The 24,168-nt window shown below is 47.8% G+C and overlaps 8 protein-coding genes across 8 annotated transcripts; 4 read left to right on the forward strand and 4 right to left on the reverse strand.

Moving 5' to 3' along the window:
* Nucleotides 1-255: 255 nt before the first annotated feature.
* TRV_04473 (uncharacterized protein) lies at nt 256-1,966 on the forward strand (the record flags this gene model as incomplete). Its single annotated transcript, XM_003021353.1, has 5 exons — nt 256-515; nt 602-1,093; nt 1,151-1,388; nt 1,442-1,642; nt 1,712-1,966. 5 exons carry the CDS (start codon nt 256-258, stop codon nt 1,964-1,966), a joined length of 1,446 nt encoding a protein of 481 aa, XP_003021399.1.
* A 1,779-nt stretch (nt 1,967-3,745) lies between these two features.
* Nucleotides 3,746-5,298, forward strand: TRV_04474 (FAD dependent oxidoreductase superfamily; the record flags this gene model as incomplete). Its single annotated transcript, XM_003021354.1, has 2 exons — nt 3,746-3,998; nt 4,037-5,298. 2 exons carry the CDS (start codon nt 3,746-3,748, stop codon nt 5,296-5,298), a joined length of 1,515 nt encoding a protein of 504 aa, XP_003021400.1.
* Nucleotides 5,299-5,603: 305 nt separating this feature from the next.
* TRV_04475 (uncharacterized protein) lies at nt 5,604-7,513 on the reverse strand (the record flags this gene model as incomplete). Its single annotated transcript, XM_003021355.1, has 2 exons — nt 5,604-6,136; nt 6,250-7,513. 2 exons carry the CDS (start codon nt 7,511-7,513, stop codon nt 5,604-5,606), a joined length of 1,797 nt encoding a protein of 598 aa, XP_003021401.1.
* A 1,130-nt stretch (nt 7,514-8,643) lies between these two features.
* On the reverse strand, nt 8,644-10,497 carry TRV_04476 (tripeptidyl-peptidase (TppA), putative; the record flags this gene model as incomplete). The annotated part of the gene is made up of 2 exons (XM_003021356.1): nt 8,644-8,932; nt 8,996-10,497. 2 exons carry the CDS (start codon nt 10,495-10,497, stop codon nt 8,644-8,646), a joined length of 1,791 nt encoding a protein of 596 aa, XP_003021402.1.
* Nucleotides 10,498-11,977: 1,480 nt separating this feature from the next.
* TRV_04477 (uncharacterized protein) lies at nt 11,978-12,283 on the forward strand (the record flags this gene model as incomplete). The annotated part of the gene is made up of 1 exon (XM_003021357.1): nt 11,978-12,283. One exon carries the CDS (start codon nt 11,978-11,980, stop codon nt 12,281-12,283), a length of 306 nt encoding a protein of 101 aa, XP_003021403.1.
* A 768-nt stretch (nt 12,284-13,051) lies between these two features.
* On the reverse strand, nt 13,052-13,912 carry TRV_04478 (uncharacterized protein; the record flags this gene model as incomplete). Its single annotated transcript, XM_003021358.1, has 2 exons — nt 13,052-13,462; nt 13,568-13,912. 2 exons carry the CDS (start codon nt 13,910-13,912, stop codon nt 13,052-13,054), a joined length of 756 nt encoding a protein of 251 aa, XP_003021404.1.
* A 2,828-nt stretch (nt 13,913-16,740) lies between these two features.
* On the forward strand, nt 16,741-19,714 carry TRV_04479 (uncharacterized protein; the record flags this gene model as incomplete). The annotated part of the gene is made up of 3 exons (XM_003021359.1): nt 16,741-16,820; nt 16,875-18,810; nt 18,872-19,714. 3 exons carry the CDS (start codon nt 16,741-16,743, stop codon nt 19,712-19,714), a joined length of 2,859 nt encoding a protein of 952 aa, XP_003021405.1.
* Nucleotides 19,715-20,672: 958 nt separating this feature from the next.
* TRV_04480 (HLH transcription factor, putative) lies at nt 20,673-23,885 on the reverse strand (the record flags this gene model as incomplete). The annotated part of the gene is made up of 1 exon (XM_003021360.1): nt 20,673-23,885. The coding sequence occupies one exon, from the start codon at nt 23,883-23,885 to the stop codon at nt 20,673-20,675; it is 3,213 nt and encodes a 1,070-aa protein (XP_003021406.1).
* Nucleotides 23,886-24,168: the final 283 nt, after the last annotated feature.

The following is a 24,168-nucleotide window of genomic DNA, read 5'->3' on the forward strand; positions in this document are numbered from 1 at the left end:
TAGTCTCATCTTGCTGCAGCTGTCTCCCAGATACGCTGCCTCGACGTTTGGCGGCACCCTCAATAACTATACCCAGCTTGCCAATCCCCCCCGCAACCCGATAAACAATTTCTTCACGCGGGCTGTTATCAACATTGCTCACTCAATCAATAAAAAGAACAACACTTCCCTAATTTTCGTTCGACATCCCCCACATCTTCCAAACCACCTCCGAAACCGATCAACTGCCCTCGAAACCGCGCGCACACCCTAACGATGGCGTCCGAAAATCCGGCAGCTGGTACCCCTCTTGCAGAGAGAGCTTCATTTGCAGAGCCCAAGGGGAAGGAGGTTGACACGAAACCAGAAGAATCTTCAGGAGGTGTTGAAGATGCCCAAACAGATGGTGCTGCCTATCGGACTGGAGCCTCGATGCTTCGTGACTCTGAATACACCGTCAACGTCCAGCTGAGTGACCTCCAGGCGGACCCAAACAACCCTCTATACTCCATCAAGAGCTTCGAAGAACTCGGCCTGTGAGTCGCCATCCCACCTCGTTCGTTCCCTGCTTTCCATCTTATATATTCGCCTCAGACTTATTCATACTCGACTACTTGTTTAGCGATGAGGCTGTTCTGAGAGGCCTGCGTCAGATGCGCTTCAGTCGGCCATCGAAGATCCAAGAACGCGCCCTCCCGCTTCTTATGTCGAACCCTCCACAGAACATGATCGGCCAATCTCAGTCTGGAACTGGAAAGACGGCTGCTTTCGTTCTCAACGTGCTTAGCCGTCTCGAAGTTACTCCCGAAATGATCAATGTCCCACAAGCTCTCATTCTCGCGCCTAGCCGTGAGCTTGCCCGCCAGATCGTTGGTGTCGTGCAGGTCATGGGCTCTTTCATCGAGGGACTGAAGATTGCAACGCTTGTGCCTATGGAGACGAACAGAAACCAACCTGTCGAGGCTTCCTTGGTTGTTGGCACTCCTGGAACTGTGCAAGATTTCATTCGAAAGAGACTGTTCAACACACAGCATGTCAAGGCTCTTGTGCTGGATGAAGCTGATAACATGTTGGATCAGCAAGGCCTAGGCGATCAATGCATCCGTATGAAGTCGTAAGTGCCCACTCAGTAATTCATCCCTATTCATTGAATGCTAATCCACTTCATCAGGTCCCTACCAAAAAACACACAGATAGTGTTATTCTCAGCTACTTTCCCAGACTCTGTCGTCCGATATGCACACAAATTTGCCCCCAACGCCAACCAGCTTACTCTCAAGCACGAGGAACTTACCGTTGAGGGAATTAAGCAGTTGTACCTCGACTGTGACTCCACGGAACATAAATATGAAATTCTCGTCAAGTTCTACGGCCTCCTAACAATCGGATCATCTATCATCTTCGTCAAGGTATTATCAGCTCTTTTATTCATCAGCAATCATTAGTACTGACTACGTTTTAGACACGTGCCTCGGCTGTTGAAATTGAGCGCCGTATGGTAGAAGAGGGTCACACAGTTGTTTCTCTTACTGGTGGTGTAGAGGGTCAGAAGCGTGATGAAGTTATCGACAGTTTCCGTAAGGGTACTGCCAAGGTGCTCATTACCACCAATGTCCTTGCTCGAGGAATAGATGTACAGACTGTTTCTATGGTCATCAATTACGTGAGTCTGGACCCGCCATGAAACATCGCTTAATAGCAAGTCTCGACTAACCTTTCTGCTCCACACTAGGATATACCCGAGCTGCATGCTCCTGGTGCCGGAGAACGTATCGCCGACCCCCAGACTTATCTTCACCGTATTGGTCGTACAGGGCGATTCGGGCGTGTCGGCGTCGCGGTCTCCTTTGTGTCCAACAAGGAGGAGTGGACCATGCTCATGGATATTCAGAAATATTTCGGAACAGATATCATGAGAGTCGACAGCAGAGACTGGGATGAGGTCGAGGATGTCGTTAAGAAGGTTATCAAGCCATCAGCCAAGTGAAAGTGCTGCAACGTTCACACGAAAAGACAACAACAAAAAAAAGAAATCATAACAAACACATCCACTCATGCTTTTGCCATTGCATTTTAATACGGCAGTCATCTATCTAGAGAGAGGAACGGATAAGTACTTCACGAACAGAGGTCGAGCTGCTCCACGCCGGCCTTTTTTGTACTGGAGATGGCAATGTCTTGTGCCTGGAAAAATAAATAGCTACGTAATGAAAAATGAAGTACAATGATTGAATGCATTTTATCCATCTCTTCGCTACCCCCATATACAATAATCATCAAATACGATCAAATTGATGAACTTGAAGTCTCATTTAGGTTATCTCCGGCCTTATCTCCCTTTCGTTACTAATCCCCAGCCGCCTTCCCCGCTATGGAAATACGGTCACTGGCAGTCAACACAGTTGAATACTCTTATTGTTACTATTATTTTTCTATACTGGGTTACCAAGCACAGCTACATTGTAGTCACAATGGTCGGTCTCTTTTCCAGTCATTGACTGCCACGAATACTAAAGAGTTGAATAGCCACACGCAGACTCGTCGTATTTCCCCGCGGGGTCCTCGAAGGAGGATATATATAAACAAGTCATACAGCAGACAAAGGGTCTGATAGAAGGACAACGGCATTGGGTACGCATCATAACAATACTGTGCTCCGTTCTCACGAAGCTAATTGAACCTGAATTGTTACTTTAACAGATAAGGTACTGCTCAACTTCACCCAGCAATTACCGCTCGCTGACTTAGTTCAGTAACACTGCAAATGTGGCCTCCCTCCTATGGCATGCCTACGCCAGTCTGCCTGCACCCTCATCCTCCGTAAACTGGGCAGGCTTCTATATTCGGGAGGATAAATTCCCCTCCTCCGTTCCCGAATCCTCTCGCTCCAAAACAAAGCTGCTCCTCGGCCCCTTCCAGGGTAAACCTGCCTGCCAATGGATCAATTTTGGTAAAGGAGTTTGCGGCACTGCGGCTGAGAAAAGGGAGACAGTAATTGTACCTGATGTGCTGAACTGGGAAGGACATATCGCCTGTGATGCAGACAGTAGGAGTGAGATTGTTGTTCCTATCCTAGTAAATGGAGAGGTACGTATTCAGTATTCAGCTATATTGCTGTGCGTATCTTCAATTAACACCGTCCGTAGACTGTTGCAATCATCGATATAGACTGTACCGAACCCTCCGGGTTTGACGAGGTTGACAAGAAAGGACTTGAGGAACTTGCGGCCGTGTTGATGGAGAGTTGTGACTGGTGAGACATTCAACATCTTTCGGGCTGGATAATTGCATATAGTATGGCTGAATAGGCTATAACATTTGGAAAGGGAGGATATTTGAAAAACAATTCTCCACATTTCACTTATTTGAAAATTATAGAGCGGCCTGGGAGATGGGAGGGTGTTTTCTACCTTCCCATGTAAGGGTTTGGTTCCTTAAAAGTCTCATCCTATGGCACTAGATCTCCAAGTAGACAGACACCTGACAAAATTTATTACATTGAACTTGAATGTCCACGAGTGAAATATACACTATCTCATATCATGAAAGTTATGGAAGCCTTGCCCAGTCTTCTATATCCTCGTCACACACTCTGCATGTATGTTTGACCTTGTACAAGGCTGGGTATACGATCATCATGGGTTGCATAACTAGCTGACCCCTCTTCGTATCCAGATATATATGGAGGCCTGAGATGTGTCCTAGGGCTTAAAATACTTAATACTTGTCTATCTGTTCAAGTTAACATCAAGAGAGTTATCAACTGATGGACTCAAAGCCGTACCCTCAGCCAGCTGCTGGCTTCGAGAGTCATACTCCGTTTTGGCGTACATCACCCCATAAACTGGATACTCACAGGTCCACTCCTAATTTACCATCTGAGTGTGACATCTTGATCATTGGTGGAGGGTACTCTGGTGCTTCTGTTGCATATCATCTATTCCAGGGGAATGAGGCACCACCAAACACGGTCCTGCTCGAGGCTAGACAGCTGTGCTCTGGGGCGACAGGAAGAAATGGTATGTTGATGTCTACATATGTATTCTTGATATAATAGTAACTAATAGTAACAATGAAAAAGCTGGCCATCTTCGACCTGAGATGTACGGCCATGCATCTAAATTCATTTCTCGCCACGGTGTGGAAGCAGCAGCTGAAATAGTCAAATACGAAATATCCCATCTCCAGATCCTAGCAGATGTGATTGAGCGAGAGAAGATAGACCGTGATTTTACCTTGACCAGGTCACTAGACGTCTATTTTGATCAAGATGTGATGGACAAAGTCCTCCGTGGTGTTGAACCCTTGCTATCTGACTCCTATCAACATGGCAAGTATGCTTTTATGAAGGACGCTGTGATTCGATTTCCCACAGCAGAACAACCTATATCGGAGGATGATCTCATGAAAACCAAGGTGAAGGGGGCAAAAGGGTACGTCTCTTTCCAAGCAGGCCATATCTGGCCGTATAAGTTTATATCCGGGTTGTTGGAAATTGCTGTCTCCAAGGGATTGAATCTTCAAACAAACACTCCAGTGCTGGAAATCAGTCCCAGCCGTGATACAGAAGGATTGTGGAAGATCACAACTGATAATAATAGAGGGACCATACGTGCAAAGAAGATTATCCTAGCGTCGAATGCGTATACATCTGCATTGGCTCCAGAGTACGTAGAGGCAATAATTCCCTGCAAAGGTTTATGCTGCCATATCGTTGTACCTCCTGCGGAAGATGGGAAGAAAAGACCACCACCCCTAGAAAACACATATGTTACTCGTCATGGTTCCGGAGCAGGAGGGTATCTCATCCCACGCCCAGACGGGAGTATGATCGTTGGAGGAGCAAGTCACACATTTACTCCCTTGCTGGAGCAATGGCATAACAATCCGGATGATGGGGCCTTGATAGATATTGCCAAGGAGTATTTTGATGGGTATATGCAACGGACCTTCATCGGCTGGGAAGATAGTGGTGCATATTCTAAGGAAATTTGGACTGGTGGTAAGCCATTCCCCCCTGTTTTTCCTTTCAATGGACTTGATTCGCAATTAGTTGATACTAATAAAACTGATTGTTCAGTAATGGGGTATTCCGCAGATTCCTTGCCCCATATTGGCAAAGTACCCTCAAAAGATGGCCAGCTGATTCTTGCTGGGTTCAATGGTCATGGAATGCCAGTATGTTTCTTAGCAGGAAAGGCTGTTGCAGCGATGGCTCTGGACGACAGCGTCGCCTTTGAAGACACAGGCTTGCCTCGGGTTTATAAGACGACTATTGATCGCTTACAACCGAAGTATAATGATACTCTACAACCGTGAATGGACGTAGGAATGTAACTGAGAATTGAGTCAGGGAAGAAGAATAAATATAAGACATAATTCGTGAATCATAAGAGCCGTGAGATCATTCAGTGTACCAACATCATGGTGCGCGGTAAACCGTGTTTAGGTCATATATAGGTATCAGTTGGCCAAACAAGGCGTTTTGAGAAAAAATGCAAGAAAAGAGCCAGGCCTGTGATTGAAATCCACTCTAACAGGATCGCATGATATAAGGGGTAAAAGTAAATAAAAACGAAAAAGCCGAAGGGGAATAAATAGTAGGTATATGGGGGTCTCAGTAATTAAATATTTAGTAAACTCATCACTCTGTGAATAGGGCTACTACTCCCTGTATTTGGAGAATCACCGCATTCACTCTGTCCAAGGCCACTGTCGACACCCTGGCCCGTGTCGGTATTAGTATCAGTATCGATATCCCAATCATCATCTTGTTCATTATCATCGTTCTCATCATACTGTCCAGAATCGACAGTCTTATCAGCGTTGGTAGGCAAAGTATTAACCTCACTATTAGGACAGTCTTCTCTGCCATTCCAACCCTTTTGAACGGCTCCCCTTACGTTCCAGCGTAACGTGCGGCGGACACTCTGGAACCATTCTCCACTTTGAGAGACAACTGTTGGAAATGGGAATTGGCTTGCTTCGACAGTCACATAATCACCACGTCGTAACTCTATGCGTCCTTTGCCGTCAAAAGAGCAGTACGCTGAGGAGCGAGAGTGACGGGGAACGGCAATGCGAAGTAGAAGGGTATCAGAGAGTACCATAGGGCGGAAAGATAGAGTGTGAGGACAGATGGGTGTTAGTAAGATGGCTGGTATAGATGGGTGGATTAAAGATCCGCCCGCTGAGAGTGAGTATGCCGTTGAACCTGAAGAATATGCATTAGTGGTTTGATATGCTTCGCGTGCCAGTGGATATACAAACCTGTTGGTGTTGAGAATATGCACCCATCTGCCTGCACTACTGTAAGAAGTTCATCATCACCATATACCTCCAGATTAGATACATAAGGAGACGGCCCGCGATCAATGACAAGTTCGTTGACGACCTCGAACCGTTCAAATTCTTCGGCCGCAGCAGCCTTGCTTCCATTCCTCGGGTTTGACCTGTACACCGTACATGTGAATCTCATGCGAAGATTAACCCGCATGCCTACATCTCCCATTATCTGGTTGAGATGCTCTTTGTACTTGGAGAACTCGAAATTGGTCAAGAAACCCAAGCTTCCCAGGAAAAATGATAGGATTGGGGGAACAACACGCTGGAAAAGCCACGAAGTGAACAGAACCGTTCCATCGCCGCCGAGAGTGATCACCAGGTCGAACTTCTCAGGATGTGACCAGCAGAGATCCGGGGTCCAGTATTTGAGCATATGCTCATATCTTGATTCCTTCTCCAGCAACCCAGGAGCATCAAAACGTTTCGATAGTCGTAGCTTTGCATCCACATAGACGTTGACGCCTAGGTCACTGCCATATCTTGGGGTGCTTAAGAGCCATTCGGCCAATTCTCGAGTAAGGTATACAAGGTTGTTATCGCGTGCCTTGGTGACAATCATGACATTTCTAACTGCCAGCTTTATAGACCGTCGTTGCAGATGTTTTGAAACCTCTCTAACCCCAGTAGCAGTCTGCATCAATCGGGAATGTGACATCCATTCGTCACTAACTACTTCATCCAGAACTCGTTCGATATTCACGGCATCATCAAATCGCTGGTGAAAATAACAGGGTGATTTAATAGATAAGCGAGGTGTTGACCTCTCTGTTTCTATAGTGTTGATTTGTGAATGGGATATTGCAACAAGTCTATCGGCAAGAGAAGCGCTGTTGTCCTTTGAGATGATCTCAGAAGCCTGAGTTTCGGCGATCTTATTCTTGGAAACGGCGGTCGTTGTTCGGGCGTCCGGATTGAGAATCTCGCTCAGCGAGGCAGTTAGTGAGACACTTGTTCGTGGAGCAGTATCAAGGCCATGCTGCCCCATGGGATCGTCAAGAGGTTGAGGATATATGGCCAAACTGGTGGCCTTGCGGTTGCGCTGGCTGTAGCTCGCTGGTACGGGGATTGGCGTCGACTGCTGAGACGAGGACGATGAAACTTCCGGTGGCCCTAAAGACAGGCCCAGATTGCTGCTGCCATGGCTGTTTTCTTTACCAATAACATCGGCGGCTTCTATCGAGGCTGTCATGGCGATTTCCACCCCTCGGGATGCTCGGAGGTCTAGATAACTAATTATGGGTGCGCTACCAGTTCAGCGGTTCTTAACTAACCAGCAGCCTGTGCGTGAATGCTGTTTAAGAACAAAGGGCTTAGAAGGGGTCACGGTCTCCGTTCATCTTCGGCTTTGACTATTCGAAGGAGGGATTAGACCCTCGAAGCAGCCCTGAAGTCGGCAGCGGCCATGGAAGTCGGTAGTATATATGTATTCCTCTGTCTGCCGAACTCCGTCGAACTAACTAGCGAACTGGCTAAGCGCTTGGAGGATGCGGTCAGCCAGCATGGACAGAGGGAGAAGGAGACAGGGCTGGCTGCAGACCATGTTTGATATCTCACATCCTCGTATCAAGATCGAGCGAGTCAGCTCCCAGGCGGCCACATCAGCAGGGAAGAAGCCTCCGAAGCTGCATATCCGGGTGGAGCGATGCGATGTGACGGGCGTCGCTAGTCTTCCCTGCTGTAGTTGGCAGATTTCCAGTGTTTAGCCAATTCTGCACGTTCGTCATGGTGATTGATATGTGACTGTCTGGAACTCAATAGCTGCGGGATCGATAGTTACGGATAGTCCGTCTCCTCAGCGAGTTTCATATTGTCCGGCTCCTTCGGCCCTCGGTGGGTTCTGACTTGAATGCATGAACATCCCTGTAGTTAATGCACGAAGAGTAAGCATTTCTGTAGGCGTTTGCTTCTTACGTATCTGGTCCTTAGGGGTTTTTGTACGGGGCGCCTGGCGCTAAGAAGAGATAGCCATGCAAATATATTCCGTACTCCATTTCGTGATGAAAGGAGAAGCGAAGCGAAGCAACGCTTCACCTGCCATGTGTTGGAGCTCCGCCGGAGTACAGCATCTGCATATAACTATCCCAGCGACGAATCTTTGCAGTGGCCCAATCACCGTGAGATACATATACATACTTGGAGTATGCTGCAGCGCCAAGTTCACAATATATAAATAGAACTACTACTCTTCCTGGGGTAGTTGGAAAGGAATTTCGATTTGGTGTGCTAAATATATTTTGCATGTGCACATCATGGCGGCTATATCATATTGACCGGGCTGATATGTCCCAATAGCAGGGCCCAAAAGTTGAATAGAGGCGTTTAGGGCAGCACTTTAGTGAGAGCTTGGAAGTTGGGAGTACCAAATCCAGTTACTGGGTCCCATCCCTTAGTTGCATTCCAGCTGGCATAGGGAACCTTCTTCGCTTTCAAGCCGCTGTATATATCGTAACCAGTGCAACCCCTGGAACCGCCATCAACAATATCTGTAAAACCAGAGAAACCCTTGGAATATATCCATGGGTTCAAGAATCCGAGCACAGGAGAGCCCTTTGCCAGTCGGAAATCGTTAAGCTGGGCAATGATGGCTGCCATGGCAGGGGCAGATGCACTATAGATTATATTAGCGTACTCCATGAGCAAAGGTTACCAAGGCTTGTCGATATTTCCATACCTGGTGCCGGAGACTCCAGTCATCCTTCCCTTGTCATAGACAGCATAATTTGACCCCTGAGCTGCGATATCTGGGAAAGCACGGCCGTTGGGGTCAAACAATCCGCTCCACTGGTTGCCCAGAATTTTCAGGTAGCCTTTAACAGCGTTATCCTGATACTGTGGGCAGGGGAACCTGTCTGAGAAGCCACCGGAGGAGAATGAAACTGCACGCTCAGGCCCGGTGCCAACGGTTCCACCGATGGAGGTCACAAACGGGCAAGAAGCTGGGTAGATAGGGTTGAAGCGAGTCGCGTTCTTGCCATCGTTGGTCTGGCATGAGCTTCCGGGCCCAGTATCACCACTGCTGAAGATAACAGACACACCCATAGTTCCTAGCTGAGCAAAGAGGTCGCAAGTGGCTTTGGTATAGCTGGCGGGCAAGCTCTGTTCTGTTTCTCCATAGGAAGTTGTCAATACAGATGGAAGCTGGTTCTTGGGGAGCTTTACGAGGTAGCGCAGCTGTTCTAGGTAGGGTTCGTTGTTGTTTGAAGCTTGGCTTGGCTGAGATAGATCGGGAACTAACGGGCCACGGCCAGCGGTGGAGTAATAGGTGACCTTTGCCTTGTGGGACAGACCGACGACATATTGCATATCAAGGTTGGCCTCAGTAGAGCTTCCAGGGCCACCCTGGGTGTTCTTTCCTCCGGCAATAAGGCCTTCACTGAAATTAAATCCTTTGGCGGATGGCTCAAAGCGAGAGAGGAAGAGCTCAAGATCGCGGTATTGGGCGTACTCCTCCAAAAAGCCGGATACTCCAATCCGGTTGTCATCCCGAGCCTGAGTGACCCGGTCACCAAGTCCGTACAATTCTCGAAGGCAGGCAGTAGTCACTAAGGACCTGCACTGAGAAGCAGCAAATTCTTCAACGGACATGGATTCTAGATCCTTGGTCAAGGGGTTTAGAATCAAACTGTTCTGTGGCTTCTGTCGTCCGAATAAGGTAGTTGGCTGGATCATTTGGACATGAGCTGATATAGCTACAGGGACGGAATACTCCAAAGTTCGAATTTTTGACACAGAGTTTAGGTTGTCCTTGAAGACGTTGAAGCGGGTATTCATCAGCTTCTCGGCAGTCTTGACATTGGTGGAGAATTTGACCCAGTCCCCTTCATCCCGAATATGTTGTGGGTTGACTCCGCCGTTGGTGAGCCAGCTGATGATGCTCTCGCTCGTCTCTACCCTTGGGCGTAGTAAATCATCCAATTCTTCGCGCTTCAAATGTTTGCCGTATTGTGCACGTCCAGGGGTGGAGACGTCATAGATGGTGTCGTAGAGCTTTTCTGGGTTTTCGCGCTCGATGGCAAGCCAGAAATCAATGATAGCAGCAGGGTCCGCGGCACCAACCATCTGCCATCCTTCTGGAACAAAGTCAAGATGTTCAATGACCTTGTGTGACGCCCCTGGGGTAGGCTTTGCGGCGGCAACTGATGCCAACAGGCACACAAACTTGAGAAGACGCATCGCTGCAGACACCCTGAGCTGGGGTTATGAGATGAACGGAGAGAATCTTGCAGTGAACAAAGGAGAATAAGGGACGAAGTTCCCTGGAGAGCAGATATAGGTATTTATATACCATGATATACGGAATACGGCAACCGTATTCCTGCGGGTATCTCCCTGAGGCATTCAAAGGTACTCGCATAGAAGCGGCCGGGACATGGTCAATACTTGGTCTGGGGTATGTCTATTCATAGAAGATGCAGCATGAACGTATTTATTATACATATATACGCATCTTGAGCAATGCTCGCAAGGTAGGGTCCGCCGGATAGTTAAGCAAGTATCAGTCGGCCAGAACATAGCAAAAGCTCAGACTCCAGCAAAACCTGGGGTGAATCTTCTGTGGAGAGAGCTCTTTATACACGAAAAAGAGCGATAGACCGGAAATGGAGGCACAGCTGATCAAACAATTCAAAAGGACATGTCTCGGCCGTTCGCCCAGAGGCAAGAAACATTCAACATGGATGTTTTCCTACCAAGCAATGAGGGGAAAGCTTGTATCTCTTGCCGTCTCTAATCCTTGCTAAGCCTGTTTTAATCTGTTAGAGTTGACAGGATGTTACATCTGCGCATGATAGAGAGTGTCATATATTCGGTATAAACTCACAAAACATCTCCCTCCGCCGACTTACAGGGCATAAATGTGCGACGGGGTACCCCGCGCGCGGCCATCGAAGGATCTGCATGGAGACGGTAGGATACCCCTGAAAATCAACGGAGGATCTTGCCTGAACAAAGCGATGCTCGCTAATGCAACGCCTTCCCACTTCCATTATAATCCCGCGACCCCAATGCGATTTACCCATGACCGGAGAGGCATACATCATCAGGCTTGGGGAGCTTTTCTTTTCTTTTTATTATTTCTTTCGGGGGATCAAGTCTTCATATTTCCGGGCTTATAGCACCCGCGAGCCTCTCCTCTTTGCAGCGGATGGAATCCTTCTTTTACCAAACCCGAACAGTTGGCGTAGCTATTGTAATAGTCGGTGAAAGCCAGTGGCGTTTCATATAATGAATGTCCTTTAGCCGCTTCTTATTCCCTGTTGAAGAATGCTGAGAAGGATAAACTACATATTTTGTTGCTTTGCGGTTCGATTGTTGACCTGTCTGCTTCACAAGAGTGACAAAAACAAAGAACCTGCTTATTATCCTTTATTGAGATAATAATACTAACAGTGCGGAGTAATCCTTCGTAGCTCTAAGGACTACCCGTTTGCTGCGCCGATATAGCGAATATATCCCATAGTATTGGTTGTGGGTAACAATTGCGTGATGTTGCTCAAGGTAGAAATCTTCACTTTTCAAGACAAAGAAATTAGATAGCCCTTTGTTCAAATAATCCAGCTCTTCCGGGGGCCTTGATCCTCGCATTACACATCATTCACGAAAGCACTATTCGGTGCTGCCAGTTTTATTTTCAGGGCTGAGATTAATGCCTGGGATGGAAAAGCATCACATAGATATTGACCTGAAGATGTTCCCTGTCGCTGAAGAGGAACATATGCTTGCCTTTACTGCAAATGGAGTCAAGATCGGGATGATCAGGAGCGCTGACTACTCAATCGAAATAAACGATGTGCCAGTAGAAAGAATGGATCGTCTCGGAGAAATCAATACCACGAGTCCAATCATGACGACACTTTCCGTCATTGGCGTCCTTGTGCTCACTGCACTTGTTGGGCTGGCGGTACAAATTGCCAACCTATACGTGTTTCGAGTCATGGTTTGCAATGCGATAAGCCGTTAAGCAGCGAAGTGAGTATCGAGAGTACTAGTTGATCCTCGCCCAGACTTGCTGACTAGAAATCATTGAGCACAAGAATAAACGTCAGGGAAATGTACCGAAACAGTTATTCCAGGCTATACGATGTGGATCAACGAATCGATATGCCGAATGGACGACGGTCGAAACCGATATTGGCTGTGAGTTTCCGGGGGCACATCGAGCGCAGTAGTTTGGCTGATATTTCGAGCCCAGTCGCCTGCACACGCTGGCTTTGACAGATATATTGCTAGAATATGGCCAGGGGTGAAGGAGAGTTGAGTTGGGTGCTGTTTATGCACCACGTTAGTAGAAAGTAAATAAAATCAATCTCTTATTCAAGATCCATACGACACAGTATATCGGGGGGCAACAGAATCATTCGTATTGTTACTGCCTTGTTATAGTATCGATCCATTGTAGCAACCCAGGCAATGTTTTGAATCCATCGATATATCTTGGACAGGCATTCCAGTCGGGTGAGCGTTTGAGTTTTGGTCATAGCACACCGTGGAGCTATCAAACACCTGCCTACAGGAGGAGGCAGGGGGTATGCATTGAACCCTGGAAGCAATTGCACGTTATGCAGCTATAATGGGTATCTCACGAACAGTCGATGAGGTACCGGTTTAGCAAGACTCCAGATTAGGATATTCGGCAGTGCAACAATCATAAGAGCACTGCAACGGCATAATGATACCCGCGGTTGGGGTTGCTGATGATATTGGTACAAACCCCTATCTCCTTGACCTCTCAAGCCGCTGCAAGCTTCCAAGCGAATTCCTCTCTAACCTTGTCTTCAACTGTTCCTCGAATGAAATCCTTGAGAGTATTCCCGGCCTCTCCATCCATTGCAACGTCTTCATCTCCATGGCTAGTGCTACTAGCATAACACAGCGTTGCTGCGAGGTCATGGACATCGTCCCACTGCTTTAAATTGAAACAGCCTTGGCTTTCATTTAGAAGGAGGTTTCCCTTGGAAGAAAACGCTAAAACGTGCAAGGAGGTGCTAGTTTCTATCTGCTCCGTTGATGGGTTCGCGAGTAAGTCACCCGAAGGTGATATAGCGATTAGGCACGATGTATATGTCATAGCCATCGGTATTCCGGCAGACAACAACCCGAGGAGCGCGGTATGTAGTAGCGATGGTAGTATCGAGAGGTACTAGAAGGGTTGAAGGGTTAGACGTCAAGACATTAAACCACCTGCTACTATCTCAAACGAAAAAAAAAAAAAAAAAAAAAAAACAAAGCATTGAAGAATACTTACGCTTCCGCCCCGGACGTCCACTTTGCCATCTACAATGCGATTCTCGACCACAACCAGAGTAACGACCACCCCTTTGCGCGCCATATTTTTGTCCCTCATGAGGATTACTCGGCCCAATAGGCCACGCAGGATGCCTTCAACATACCGCTCTCCCGGACCACTAACACCTACGCCAGGCTTGACCAGCACCTCGAGGGTTGCTTCCTCCGGATTCTGCACATCGCGTCGACTTACTTCTCCAGGTCCGTTGACTGAGGCCAGGATCTTTTCGCCAGCTGGAGAGGTATATGATGCTGATCCATTGGCGAACCGGAGCGGTGTAAGGGAGGCTGTCGGAGTTGCCATCACCCAGATGTTGTCCCAAGTGCAAGGGGGAGCGCAGGACGGATCTCTTTTCGCAGTCAGACGACCCAAGTCTGCAGGCTGATGCTCGCTTGTTGTTTCGCTTGTTATATTTCGTGATGATTGTCAGCTTTTTGACGGGCTTTTTCTTTTTCCTCTGACTTTCACTAGACGCTTATGTAATGCCGCAGCCGAAGAAAACGTCCAGTCCATCTTTCACAGCCGGGAAGATCTATCTGTCTCTTGTTTCTGTTTCTGTCTCTGATGGGAAGGTTATCAGGACCTCCTGTGAGGAGAAAGGAGCTAGCTGATGATAACTATACCATGGCACGGTATATCGAGTAAGTTATTCGGCATATGTTTAGCTCGTTGATCGTCCTTTGAATCAGATATGTAGCCGCACTTCCAGCAGGATCCCTGGCGCGTCTCTTCGACCGAAGACAGCTTCACTTCCTCTATGCGTTTTCTTAACTCATCAACGTTGTACTACATGGCGAGCAATCTGGGGTGAAGGAGATGTCGATCATCCTCTGTCGGAGAGGGGCGGATTACGTATCCGTCCTGCCTGCATCATCGACGAGGGAATAATGTGATAAAGAGCATCGAAATTATTAACATACAGTCCCGACAAGGACAAGGAGATATCTTGAAGATAGAGAAGCGGGCCCTCACTCTCCCCGTAACACCAATCGGCAAGTGTGGTGTATGCATCCGTGTGGAACAATCGTGATACAGAGTGGCTTTTTGTCGCGTTTGGAGCGTTAAAGGACCGGCATGTAAAAGACACCAATCTCAACTTGGCTTCGCATGCACCTGTTCGCATAGACACCTCGCCAAGGTCTGTAAGTCTAGTTCACGCCTGACAATCGCTTAGATATTAACTGCCTGGCAATTGCGGAAGCGTAAAAAAAAGCAGAGAAGGGCGTCATCACCAATCTCTCTCTTACACGTGAGACCTGTGCGTTGTGCATCAAACAAACGCTCCCCAGATATCGGCATATTGCATCCACAGTATCCTGCCGGTTTCAGGGCGACCGACGCAGGTCTCCCTAGCCCAAGAGGGAAAGATGTCGAATGGGACCTCAATGGGGCCGACCCAAACCTCATCAGGGTTCTTCTCCGCTCAAAACAAGGCAAACGGATGCGGGAACCAGCCCTACACCTGAAAGCCGTACAACCATTTCCCCCTTCGTCGCACGCCGGTTGTACCATGTACTTCTGCCCGGGAATCTCTTCATTGTACTCTGTATGGATGTGCTGCTCATGGAATTGACACTGGCATGGTTCCGATCCATCCCCCTCCCTTCCTCGCCCCTCCATAGCCAGACAGCTCCGAGCCAAGGGTGATTACCGACGCGAACTCGGACGTAGTTATCGAGCCTCCTTTCTTGTCATCATATTATTCCCTTCTCCCAACCGAGATGGCATTTCGCCAAGTGGTTAGCGGCCTCACTGGCCTCCACCTCCGCCCATTGCTGGAACGAGGCATGACGATGTCCTAGAACACGTTCTTCGTGTGGGATGCGATGGCGGATCCACCAGCGAGCCCCGCATGGGCTGTTGAGCCTGTGAGGGCCCGGGACGGCGGGCAGGGAAATCGCCATGATGATGGGCGATTCTGGCTTTCTGGCTTCTCGCTGCTTGATCGCCCTATCGTCCCCACTGGCACCAGGATCTCTGTCCAATCTGACGGCACCCTCAGATTTCCACCGTGTTTCCATTCCGTATCTGTCGATAGCCTGAACGGCGTTGGCGAATCGCAGCAGGCATAGCCACCGAGCAAACAGGGAGATTGGGTCTAGCGTAGCCTGAGTAAGCTGTCATAATTGTGTGCTTGCTTCATTCTTTTCCAACGGAAAACTGAAAAAGCAAAAGAAAAGAATGGAGGCATGCATGGGGGAGACGGAGACCTGTGAGATATGAAGTAATATAAGACTAATAATAGTTGAGGAGTTAGTTAGTGAATGTGGTGCTGGCTGTCCCTTGACCTTGACGTTGATATAAAGTCGCCCTCCCGCTTTCCGCCTGCTTGGCTCTTCCACCTCGTTTCTTCTTCTATTTACTACAACCTCACCTGTTCACTCTTAGACAACTAACTACGCATAACGACACCACGACGGTCCCGATACGAATAGCTAGCTGACGAAAGGGAGAGATAGCTGTGCTCATCGACCTCCGGCCCCGGTTTCGACTGCCACAATCGCTTTCTTCAGGGTCCAGAGAACCGCTCGAGAGGACAGAACACCAGTATCTGTCCTTGTAGACCCCCCTTCTCTATTGAATGGGCACGGAGATTTCTCAGCCGGATGTCGAGGAACCGACGGAACCTCCTATATGTCCTTCTATCCATGAAAAATCCAATAAACACCAACCCAGCCCTACCTTAGACCCTCAGGTCCAGGTAGACCATTGTCCTGCCAACTACCAGGACTGGCACGCCTACTATCAGCATGCCCATACTATCTCCATTGCAGATACTGCTCGGATTTTACGAGTTGATCTACAGTACGGAAACTTCATACCTTGTGTTGAATTAAAATTCAAACACTCTTTTTGAGCCTCCCCTTTTTGCCCTGGGCTAAAAAAAATCTCCTCTTCCAACTGGCTAACATTTCCTCTCCCTCGCCAGACATGGGCTTAGTAGTACCGAAGCGTCATCTCGCCTTGAGCGGGATGGACCTAACAAGATCAAGAGTGCGGAGGGGATATCCATGTGGAAAATTCTGCTAAGGCAGGTGTCAAATAGTTTGACTTTAGTATGTTTGCCTTCCTCTAGCCCCCTGAACGGCTTATCATATCTAATTCTTGAACTTTAGGTACTCTTGATAACGATGGCTTTATCCTTCGGGATCAACGATTATATTGAAGGTGGAGTGATCACAGCCGTGATTCTTCTCAATATTATCGTTGGGTAAGTTTGCATCTCCATTTCGGACATTTCGCCCGGCTAACGCCTCTACTCTAGATTCGTCCAAGACTACCGTGCAGAAAAGACAATCTTATCCCTCCAAGCCTTATCTGCTCCCACATGCAAAGCTGTACGTGATGGTAGAATTGAGTCTATCAAAGCGGAAACCTTGGTTGTAGGTGACGTCGTCCAGCTAGCTGTGGGGGACATGGTACCTGCCGATCTACGGTTATTCGATGGTGTCAATGCTTCTACCGATGAGGCTCTCTTAACTGGAGAATCCATGCCTATCTCTAAACACCCAGATGCCCTTTTCACAACTAAAGATATGGCAGTTGGAGACCGCACAAACATGGCTTACTCAGGAAGTATCATGACAAGAGGCCGAGCTACTGGAATTGTTATATCGATAGGTATGGATACGGAAGTCGGGAAAATTGCCCAACTTCTTCGTGACAACACTCTTCAGGCAGAGAATGCCTCGATCTACAGCCGAGTTTGGAAACGATTCAAGAGAAGCTTTGACCAAGTCCTAGGCTTGGTTGGCACGCCCCTACAAGTGAAACTCAGCAAATTCGCCCTTCTGCTCTTTGCCCTCGCCATAATGCTAGCTATCATTGTCTTCTCCGCGAACAAGTGGAATGTCCAAGGCGAGGTCCTCATTTATGGTATTTGCGTTGCCGTCGCTGTTATCCCAGAATCTCTGATTGCGGTATTGACGATTACCGTTGCCGTTGGTACCAAATCGATGGCAAAGGGCAATGTCATTGTCAGAAAACTCCAAGCTCTCGAAGCGGTGGGAGGAGTGACTAACATCTGCTCCGATAAGACTGGTACACTCACTCAGGGCAAGATGATCGCCCGCAAAGCCTGGATACCTGGCACCGGCACTCTTGCTATCCACGACACCAACAGCCCATTTGATCCTGACAGTGGCCTTCTCCAAATTGGTGGAAAGGACATACAGCCAAAAAACCTTGAGAATAACACTAGACTTACAAAATTCCTGCATACCATCGCTCTTTGCAACCTGTCTTCCGTATACAACCCAGATAACAAGTTATCGACTGAAGGCTCCCATGCTGTCGACTCAAAAGGAGGGGACTGGGTTGCAGTTGGAGAGCCTACCGAAATTGCTCTCCATGTACTTGCCATCAGATTTAACTCTGGCAAACGTTCTGTCATTGAAGATAATGGCTTGGAGCTCGTTTCTGAATTCCCGTTTGATTCTGCTATCAAACGAATGACTGTGGTTTATAAGAGAGCTGGATCTGAACATGCAGCAGCCTACTCAAAGGGTGCCACGGAATCCATGCTTCCACTTCTATCAATAGACGATGATATGAAGCAGGAAATTCGGGCAAAGGTTGACAGGATGGCAGGCGAAGGTCTTCGCGTCCTTTGCATTGCACACAAAACCCTATCCCCCGAAACCTTGAACAACCTCCCTGATCGAACAGAACTCGAGAAAGGTCTTGACTTCGTCGGACTCGTTGGCCTCTACGACCCCCCTCGCATGGAAACAGCTGGAGCGGTCCGCAAATGCCATATGGCTGGTATTACTGTTCACATGCTAACGGGAGATCACATTAAGACTGCAACCGCGATAGCATATGAAGTCGGAATCCTTGGGAACTTGACTCCAAACGTCCGAGCCAGCAAAGTTGTTATGGGTGCCGACGAATTTGACAAAATGACAGATGAAGAAATCGATGCTATCGAAGCTCTCCCACTTGTTATTGCCCGATGCAGTCCATCAACAAAGGTCCGTATGGTAGAAGCCATGCATCGACGCGGTGCTTATTGTGTCATGACGGGTGACGGTGTGAACGATTCGCCAGCTTTAAAGCGTGCTGACGTTGGAATTGCCATGGGCAAGAATGGAAGTGATGTAGCCAAAGCTGCTGCAGACATGGTTTTAACGGACGATGATTTTGCATCAGTGGTCAAAGCCGTCGAGGAAGGACGACGCCTCTTTGACAATATTCAAAAGGTATGAACGGTTTCACTATTTAATTGCCATAAGTGTATTTGTACTAACATTGAACATATAGTTCTTGATGCACTTGTTGATATCTAATATTGCCCAAGTCATTCTTCTGCTGATTGCACTTGCATTCAAAGATGATGAAGGAAGCTCTGTGTTCCCGCTTTCGCCCTTGGAGATTCTTTGGGCAAACCTGATCACGTCCTCTTTCTTGGCCCTTGGGCTCGGCCTGGAGGAAGGCCAGGCAGATATCATGTACCGACCGCCACACAACCTGCGTGTCGGTGTTTTCACAAAGGAACTCATTGTCGACAAAATGATATACGGTACCTTTATGGGAAGCCTCTGTCTTGTCTCCTTTGTCTCCGTCGTTTACGGTGTTGGAGGTGGCTCCTTAGGTCAGGACTGCAACGAAGACTGGAACCCAACTTGTGACATTGTTTTCCGTGCCCGTGCCACCACCTTTGCAACATTGTCTTTCCTTCTACTGGTGACAGCCTGGGAAGTGAAGCACTTCTCCCGTTCATTATTCAATCTTGACCCATCGCGCTATCCGGGAGTCTTCTCTATCTTCCCAACCCTCTGGCGAAACAGGTTCCTCTTCTGGGCTGTAGCAGCTGGATTCGTGACTTCCTTCCCAGTCATCTATATTCCCGTTGTTAACAAGCTAGTATTCAAACACATCGCCATATCGTGGGAATGGGGCATTGTAGCCGGCTGTGTGGCCGTCTACATTGCTTTGATTGAGAGCTGGAAGGCAGTTAAGCGGGCTTTGAAGATTGGAAGTGCCGGTACATCGCTAATTACAATGCAAGATGCAGAAATGAGAGCTGGGCTGTTCATGTCAGATAGCCTTCTGACCGATAGTGCTATCACCTCTCGAGAAGAAACACTGGAGAAGAAAGAATAGTGTCTCGGGCCGATGGAATATAGAAGGCTGAGTTTTTATTTTTCCCACCAAATATGCGTTTTTGATGTCTCATACTACTAGTTTATGCCTTATCAACTAGGCTTGCTTTTTGTTTTTGTCTTAAATGACTTTTTACCACGCTCTTTTTTCTCCGTCTGAACGGTCTTGCTGATTTGGTCTGAGATGGCCTCACTTGACCCTGTTTTGTTACAATTTATATATATATTCAACATATCATAGTACTTTTTCTCAATGTCAACAGTTACCCAGAGCTAGAAATGAAAGGTCTAGGCGCACATTATATCGAACTCCATTGTATTAATCCTCTAAACGGACTGCTTTGCACTCTATAGGGTTAGCGCCACAAATCCCCCTAATATCATAAAATGAGTCAAAAATAAAATAAGGTAGTCCTCCGTAACTCTAGCCAACTCATATGTAAAACAAATGGATCTCCATAACTACCAAACGCCTTTTTTTCCCCCTCCCTTATGATGGCAAACGCCAGAGTCCGGCATTCTAGCAAGATGAACTCCACCAACCAAAAACATACATCCCCAATAACTGTAACTCATGCAAAAAATAAAATGATCAATCGCAGCAAGAAAGGGGGAGAATGGAGATATGAATTTCTATGTAATAGATACAGATCTTATGTCCCGTGAACTCACGTCGGACTTGTAGGCAAGGGGCGAGTAGAGAAGCTTGGCTGATGACGAGATATAGCAGTGGATAAACTGCATCAAGGAACCGCGGGAAATTGTCGTTATACATGGTAACAAGAAGGGGAAAGGAGCAGTAAAGGGAAACTATCAACTGACCGAACACCATCGCAATGATATATTCACTTATATGTATAAGCGGATGGAATTTTATGGACAGTAAACATGTAGCTGGAAGGCGAGTCGGGATCTGAAAGGAAATGGACTTGAACTTTGGGTATTGTGTGAATTAGGCCCTAGAAAGTTTGTATGGCTCTGTTCTCTTCAGAGTCGATGCTGCCATACCCAGTATCGTCGCTGAAGGTGCTCGGCCTTCTACCCTGGACTCCAACAGGGGTTACTCCACTCGGTACACCCTCGGAGTCTGGAGAGCGGGCAGGAGTATGGCTGGGACCAACGCTTGATGTCCGCTGATGAGTCTTCATACGCTGGATTTTTCTGATATCGATGTCGACGCCTGCGTTACGACATACCTCAACGCAGTCTATCACAACCTTCTCCATAAGTTTGGCATTAAGGCCTGAGGAGATCGGGTTATATGCATTTCGTACCCAGAATATCAAATCTGCAGCAATTCGGGAAAGATCAGGGATAGGGATATCATGCTCATCCTGGTAGCTTGTCGTAGTCTCCGAGCCATCCGTTAGTTGGACTACTGACGAATGCATCGATGATGCAAGAGAAGAGCAAGGTAGTAGCCTTTCATCGGTGGCAGTGATGTGGAGGAGATAATAATGAGAAGCGAACCCAAGAAGAGTGAGCTCAACTTCATCGACCGAAGCGGCATTGAACTGCTTGATAGCACTTGAAAGAGAGAAGGGAGAAGATGCTGGTTCGTCTTCACCCCTACCTACTTGGCCTCGTAATATCGCAGCAATCATTGCACAGCGCACACCAATAAAGATTTCGTCTCGTGCGGATGGCGGGATTGAGGAATCAAGAAAATTTGTCAAACCACAAGTGGAGCGAAAGTTCTCGGAGTTTTTAGCCGGCAGAGTCGAGAGGACAGTATTGACATTGTTAATTCTGTCTTCTTCAAAAAACAGGGCCTTCACAACGGTTGCTCTGGTATATGCTGTCGATGGGATTGGTGCAGAATGCAATGCTATATCCAGGCTTCTTTCGAAGGATTTGCGTTTCTCGATTGGCGACTCGATCGACACTAAATCTAGGGATTTGAGCAAGGCCTCTTGTAATGCACGGCTCGACCACCATGCCGCAAGCACGTCGAGTGGAGAACGAACGGCGCTATCTTCGACGACAACATCTAGCAATGCATCTTCACCGTCTGTTGCCTCCTGTGTCGGTCGATTCCAAACCATATTACTGGCACGTTGGACGATAGTGTCTGTGAAAACTTCATCACAATCCATCGATAAGAGGAAGGCAAGGTGGCTTGGTAATGGGTCCTCACCCCTTTTTGGCCCCCTTCGGTGCATACTTTGAGCAAGTTCCCACTGGTAATTTGCAAGTACCTTAGCAATGTAATTAGCAGCCCGGAACGCCAAGGAATCGGGAGAGCTAATTCTCCATAAAAGTACCCTGCAATGGAACGCCTTAAGCATCATGCGAGCAGGGCTACGGGGGAGAGTGCCGGCAGCAAAAATGGTTAAAACCAATCTGCTTTTGCTAACTTCCGCATCCCCTCCTGTAAGTTGGGCATCAAGAGCAATATCCCACGCTTTAACTCGACCTTTTTCATCATCCGCACTGATACCAGTAACAAAGGAATATAATTTCCATCCGAGCAGGCACCTCACACAGTATTCTAAACAGCGGGAGGTGACGGCAAACCATTCAGGAAAAAAGTTATGACGAGGAACACCAACGGTTTGTATGCTCGTAAGCCATGCATCTTGTCGAAATTCTGTGAAAGAGCAACCGGTCGAAACCTGCTGTTGTGCTGAAACGTTTCGGGTCCTGGATGGTTTAAGAGGAACTCGAGACACTCTCGGTCTTGAGTTGAAAAGGTATAGAAACATGAAAAATGCACACCCAAACAGAATAAGAGAGGTAAGAGCGAATTGTGATAAGGCACGAATCTGCCAGGAATTAGCCCTGATAAAATAGACTTTCTGGAGGGCCAGGCGATAGAAGCTGCCGAGAAACTGGAGGGGGAGCGCAAAAAGTTCTTTCTTTTCCTCTGGATCAGAAGATCTATGACTCTCAAAGCCACCCATGACCATGATACCGGCAAGAGTACCAAGCATAAATTTGTTGGGGAGGCCCATGAACTGTCGTCGACTGCGAGTGGTCGTTTCCGAACTAGGAGCGGTGGCAGTACTAGCGTTTTCTAACGGTGCGCAGTCATACTCTTGGGGTTGGTTGTATTGAAAAGTGTCGGCATAATGCGGTTGAGGCCCTGTAGGGCGAAGTTGGTTGAATCCATCAGGGGGCCTTAGTAGTCCTTCGGGAGGAAATAAGGGGTTCGGTGGTGAGTCGGGGGAAAAATCACTCGAGTGAGAAAAAATATCGGGAGATGTAACAACAGAACTTGTAGATACGGTGCAAGCTCCCGAAGGAGTCTCAGACCCAGTAACGGCGGGATACGAAACCAGGTTTATTCCCTGGGCCTTTTCAAGTTCACGAAATCGATTTTTTAAAGAAAGATTTTCCTCCTCGAGACGGCTGTTCCTGAGTTCCAGGTGTTTGATATATTCTGTAGCTTTGGAAAGGATTGACGCCTTGTTGAGTTTGTTTCCAGAGGTGAGGTCGATATCGTCATCTTCGTTCGACTTCTTTAGGTTTCCGCCATGACGCTGTTTATAGGTCAAGCGTAAGCTAGGTACGCTGTCTCGTAGCTCCGCAATTTTGTCGTTGAGGTTGGCACGATATCTCTTTTCAATTATATTGTGCGATCTCTTCTTAGAGGGAGCTGACTTATCAGCAGCAGCAGCAGCAGCAGCAGCGGGTTGAGGTACGTCATTGACTGGAGAATCATCGTGAGACGACTTCCTCTTGCGTCCGACTGACGATGTAGGGGAGGGGGCCAAAGGAGAGGAAGCATCGGATGGTGGTGCCGGCTGTATTGTTTCAATAGTTGGCTGCTCTTGGAAGATGGTAGAGACAGAAGGCTGCTTAACGGCAGGGAGGCCGAGAGAGCCGTTGGATGGGGCTAGCGTATGAGTAGGCAGTATGGCATCATCTGAAGTGAAGGTGAAGGCAGACTGCGGGAGAGACGAGCCAGGTATATTCGGTATATTGAAAATCGAAGGCTTGGTGTCTTCAATGTCGTCCCAGCGCATCCACTGGGCCCAATCTGCAGTAAGGTCGTCCTGTGCGGAAAACATGGCGGCCTTGTCCTTTGGTTGTTCTTCGCTTTGGTCTGCAGGCGGTGTGGGAGTAAGATCTATGTGCGAGTCGGCTATGTTTATACTCTCTTCGACAATGTCGAGGTCAAATGGTGTAGAATCCGTCTCATCAGGACGGGGTTCTTTGTCTGTCTCCATTGTGACGAAGGAGGCTTTTTCTTTTTCTTTTTCTTGATCAAAACTGCTGGTATCCTAGGAGGTAAGAATCCGCGTTTCCAGTAGATGAAATGTGATGGATAATCGAATTAACCGGACCAGAGAATGATATAACGGCGGTCAAGGGTGCAAGAGACAAATGGACAGCAGAGTATGACGGTGAGAGCTAGGATGGAACCGGGAGAGCTCTTGGTTTATCCATAAGACAATGCAGCCGGAGGGCGCCGAAACCAGGGAGGACTACTGCAACGGTTGAGCGGAAAGG

This window comes from Trichophyton verrucosum (genome assembly GCF_000151505.1).
Source record: "Trichophyton verrucosum HKI 0517 chromosome Unknown contig00351_1.f1.exp, whole genome shotgun sequence".
NCBI lineage: Eukaryota > Fungi > Ascomycota > Eurotiomycetes > Onygenales > Arthrodermataceae > Trichophyton > Trichophyton verrucosum.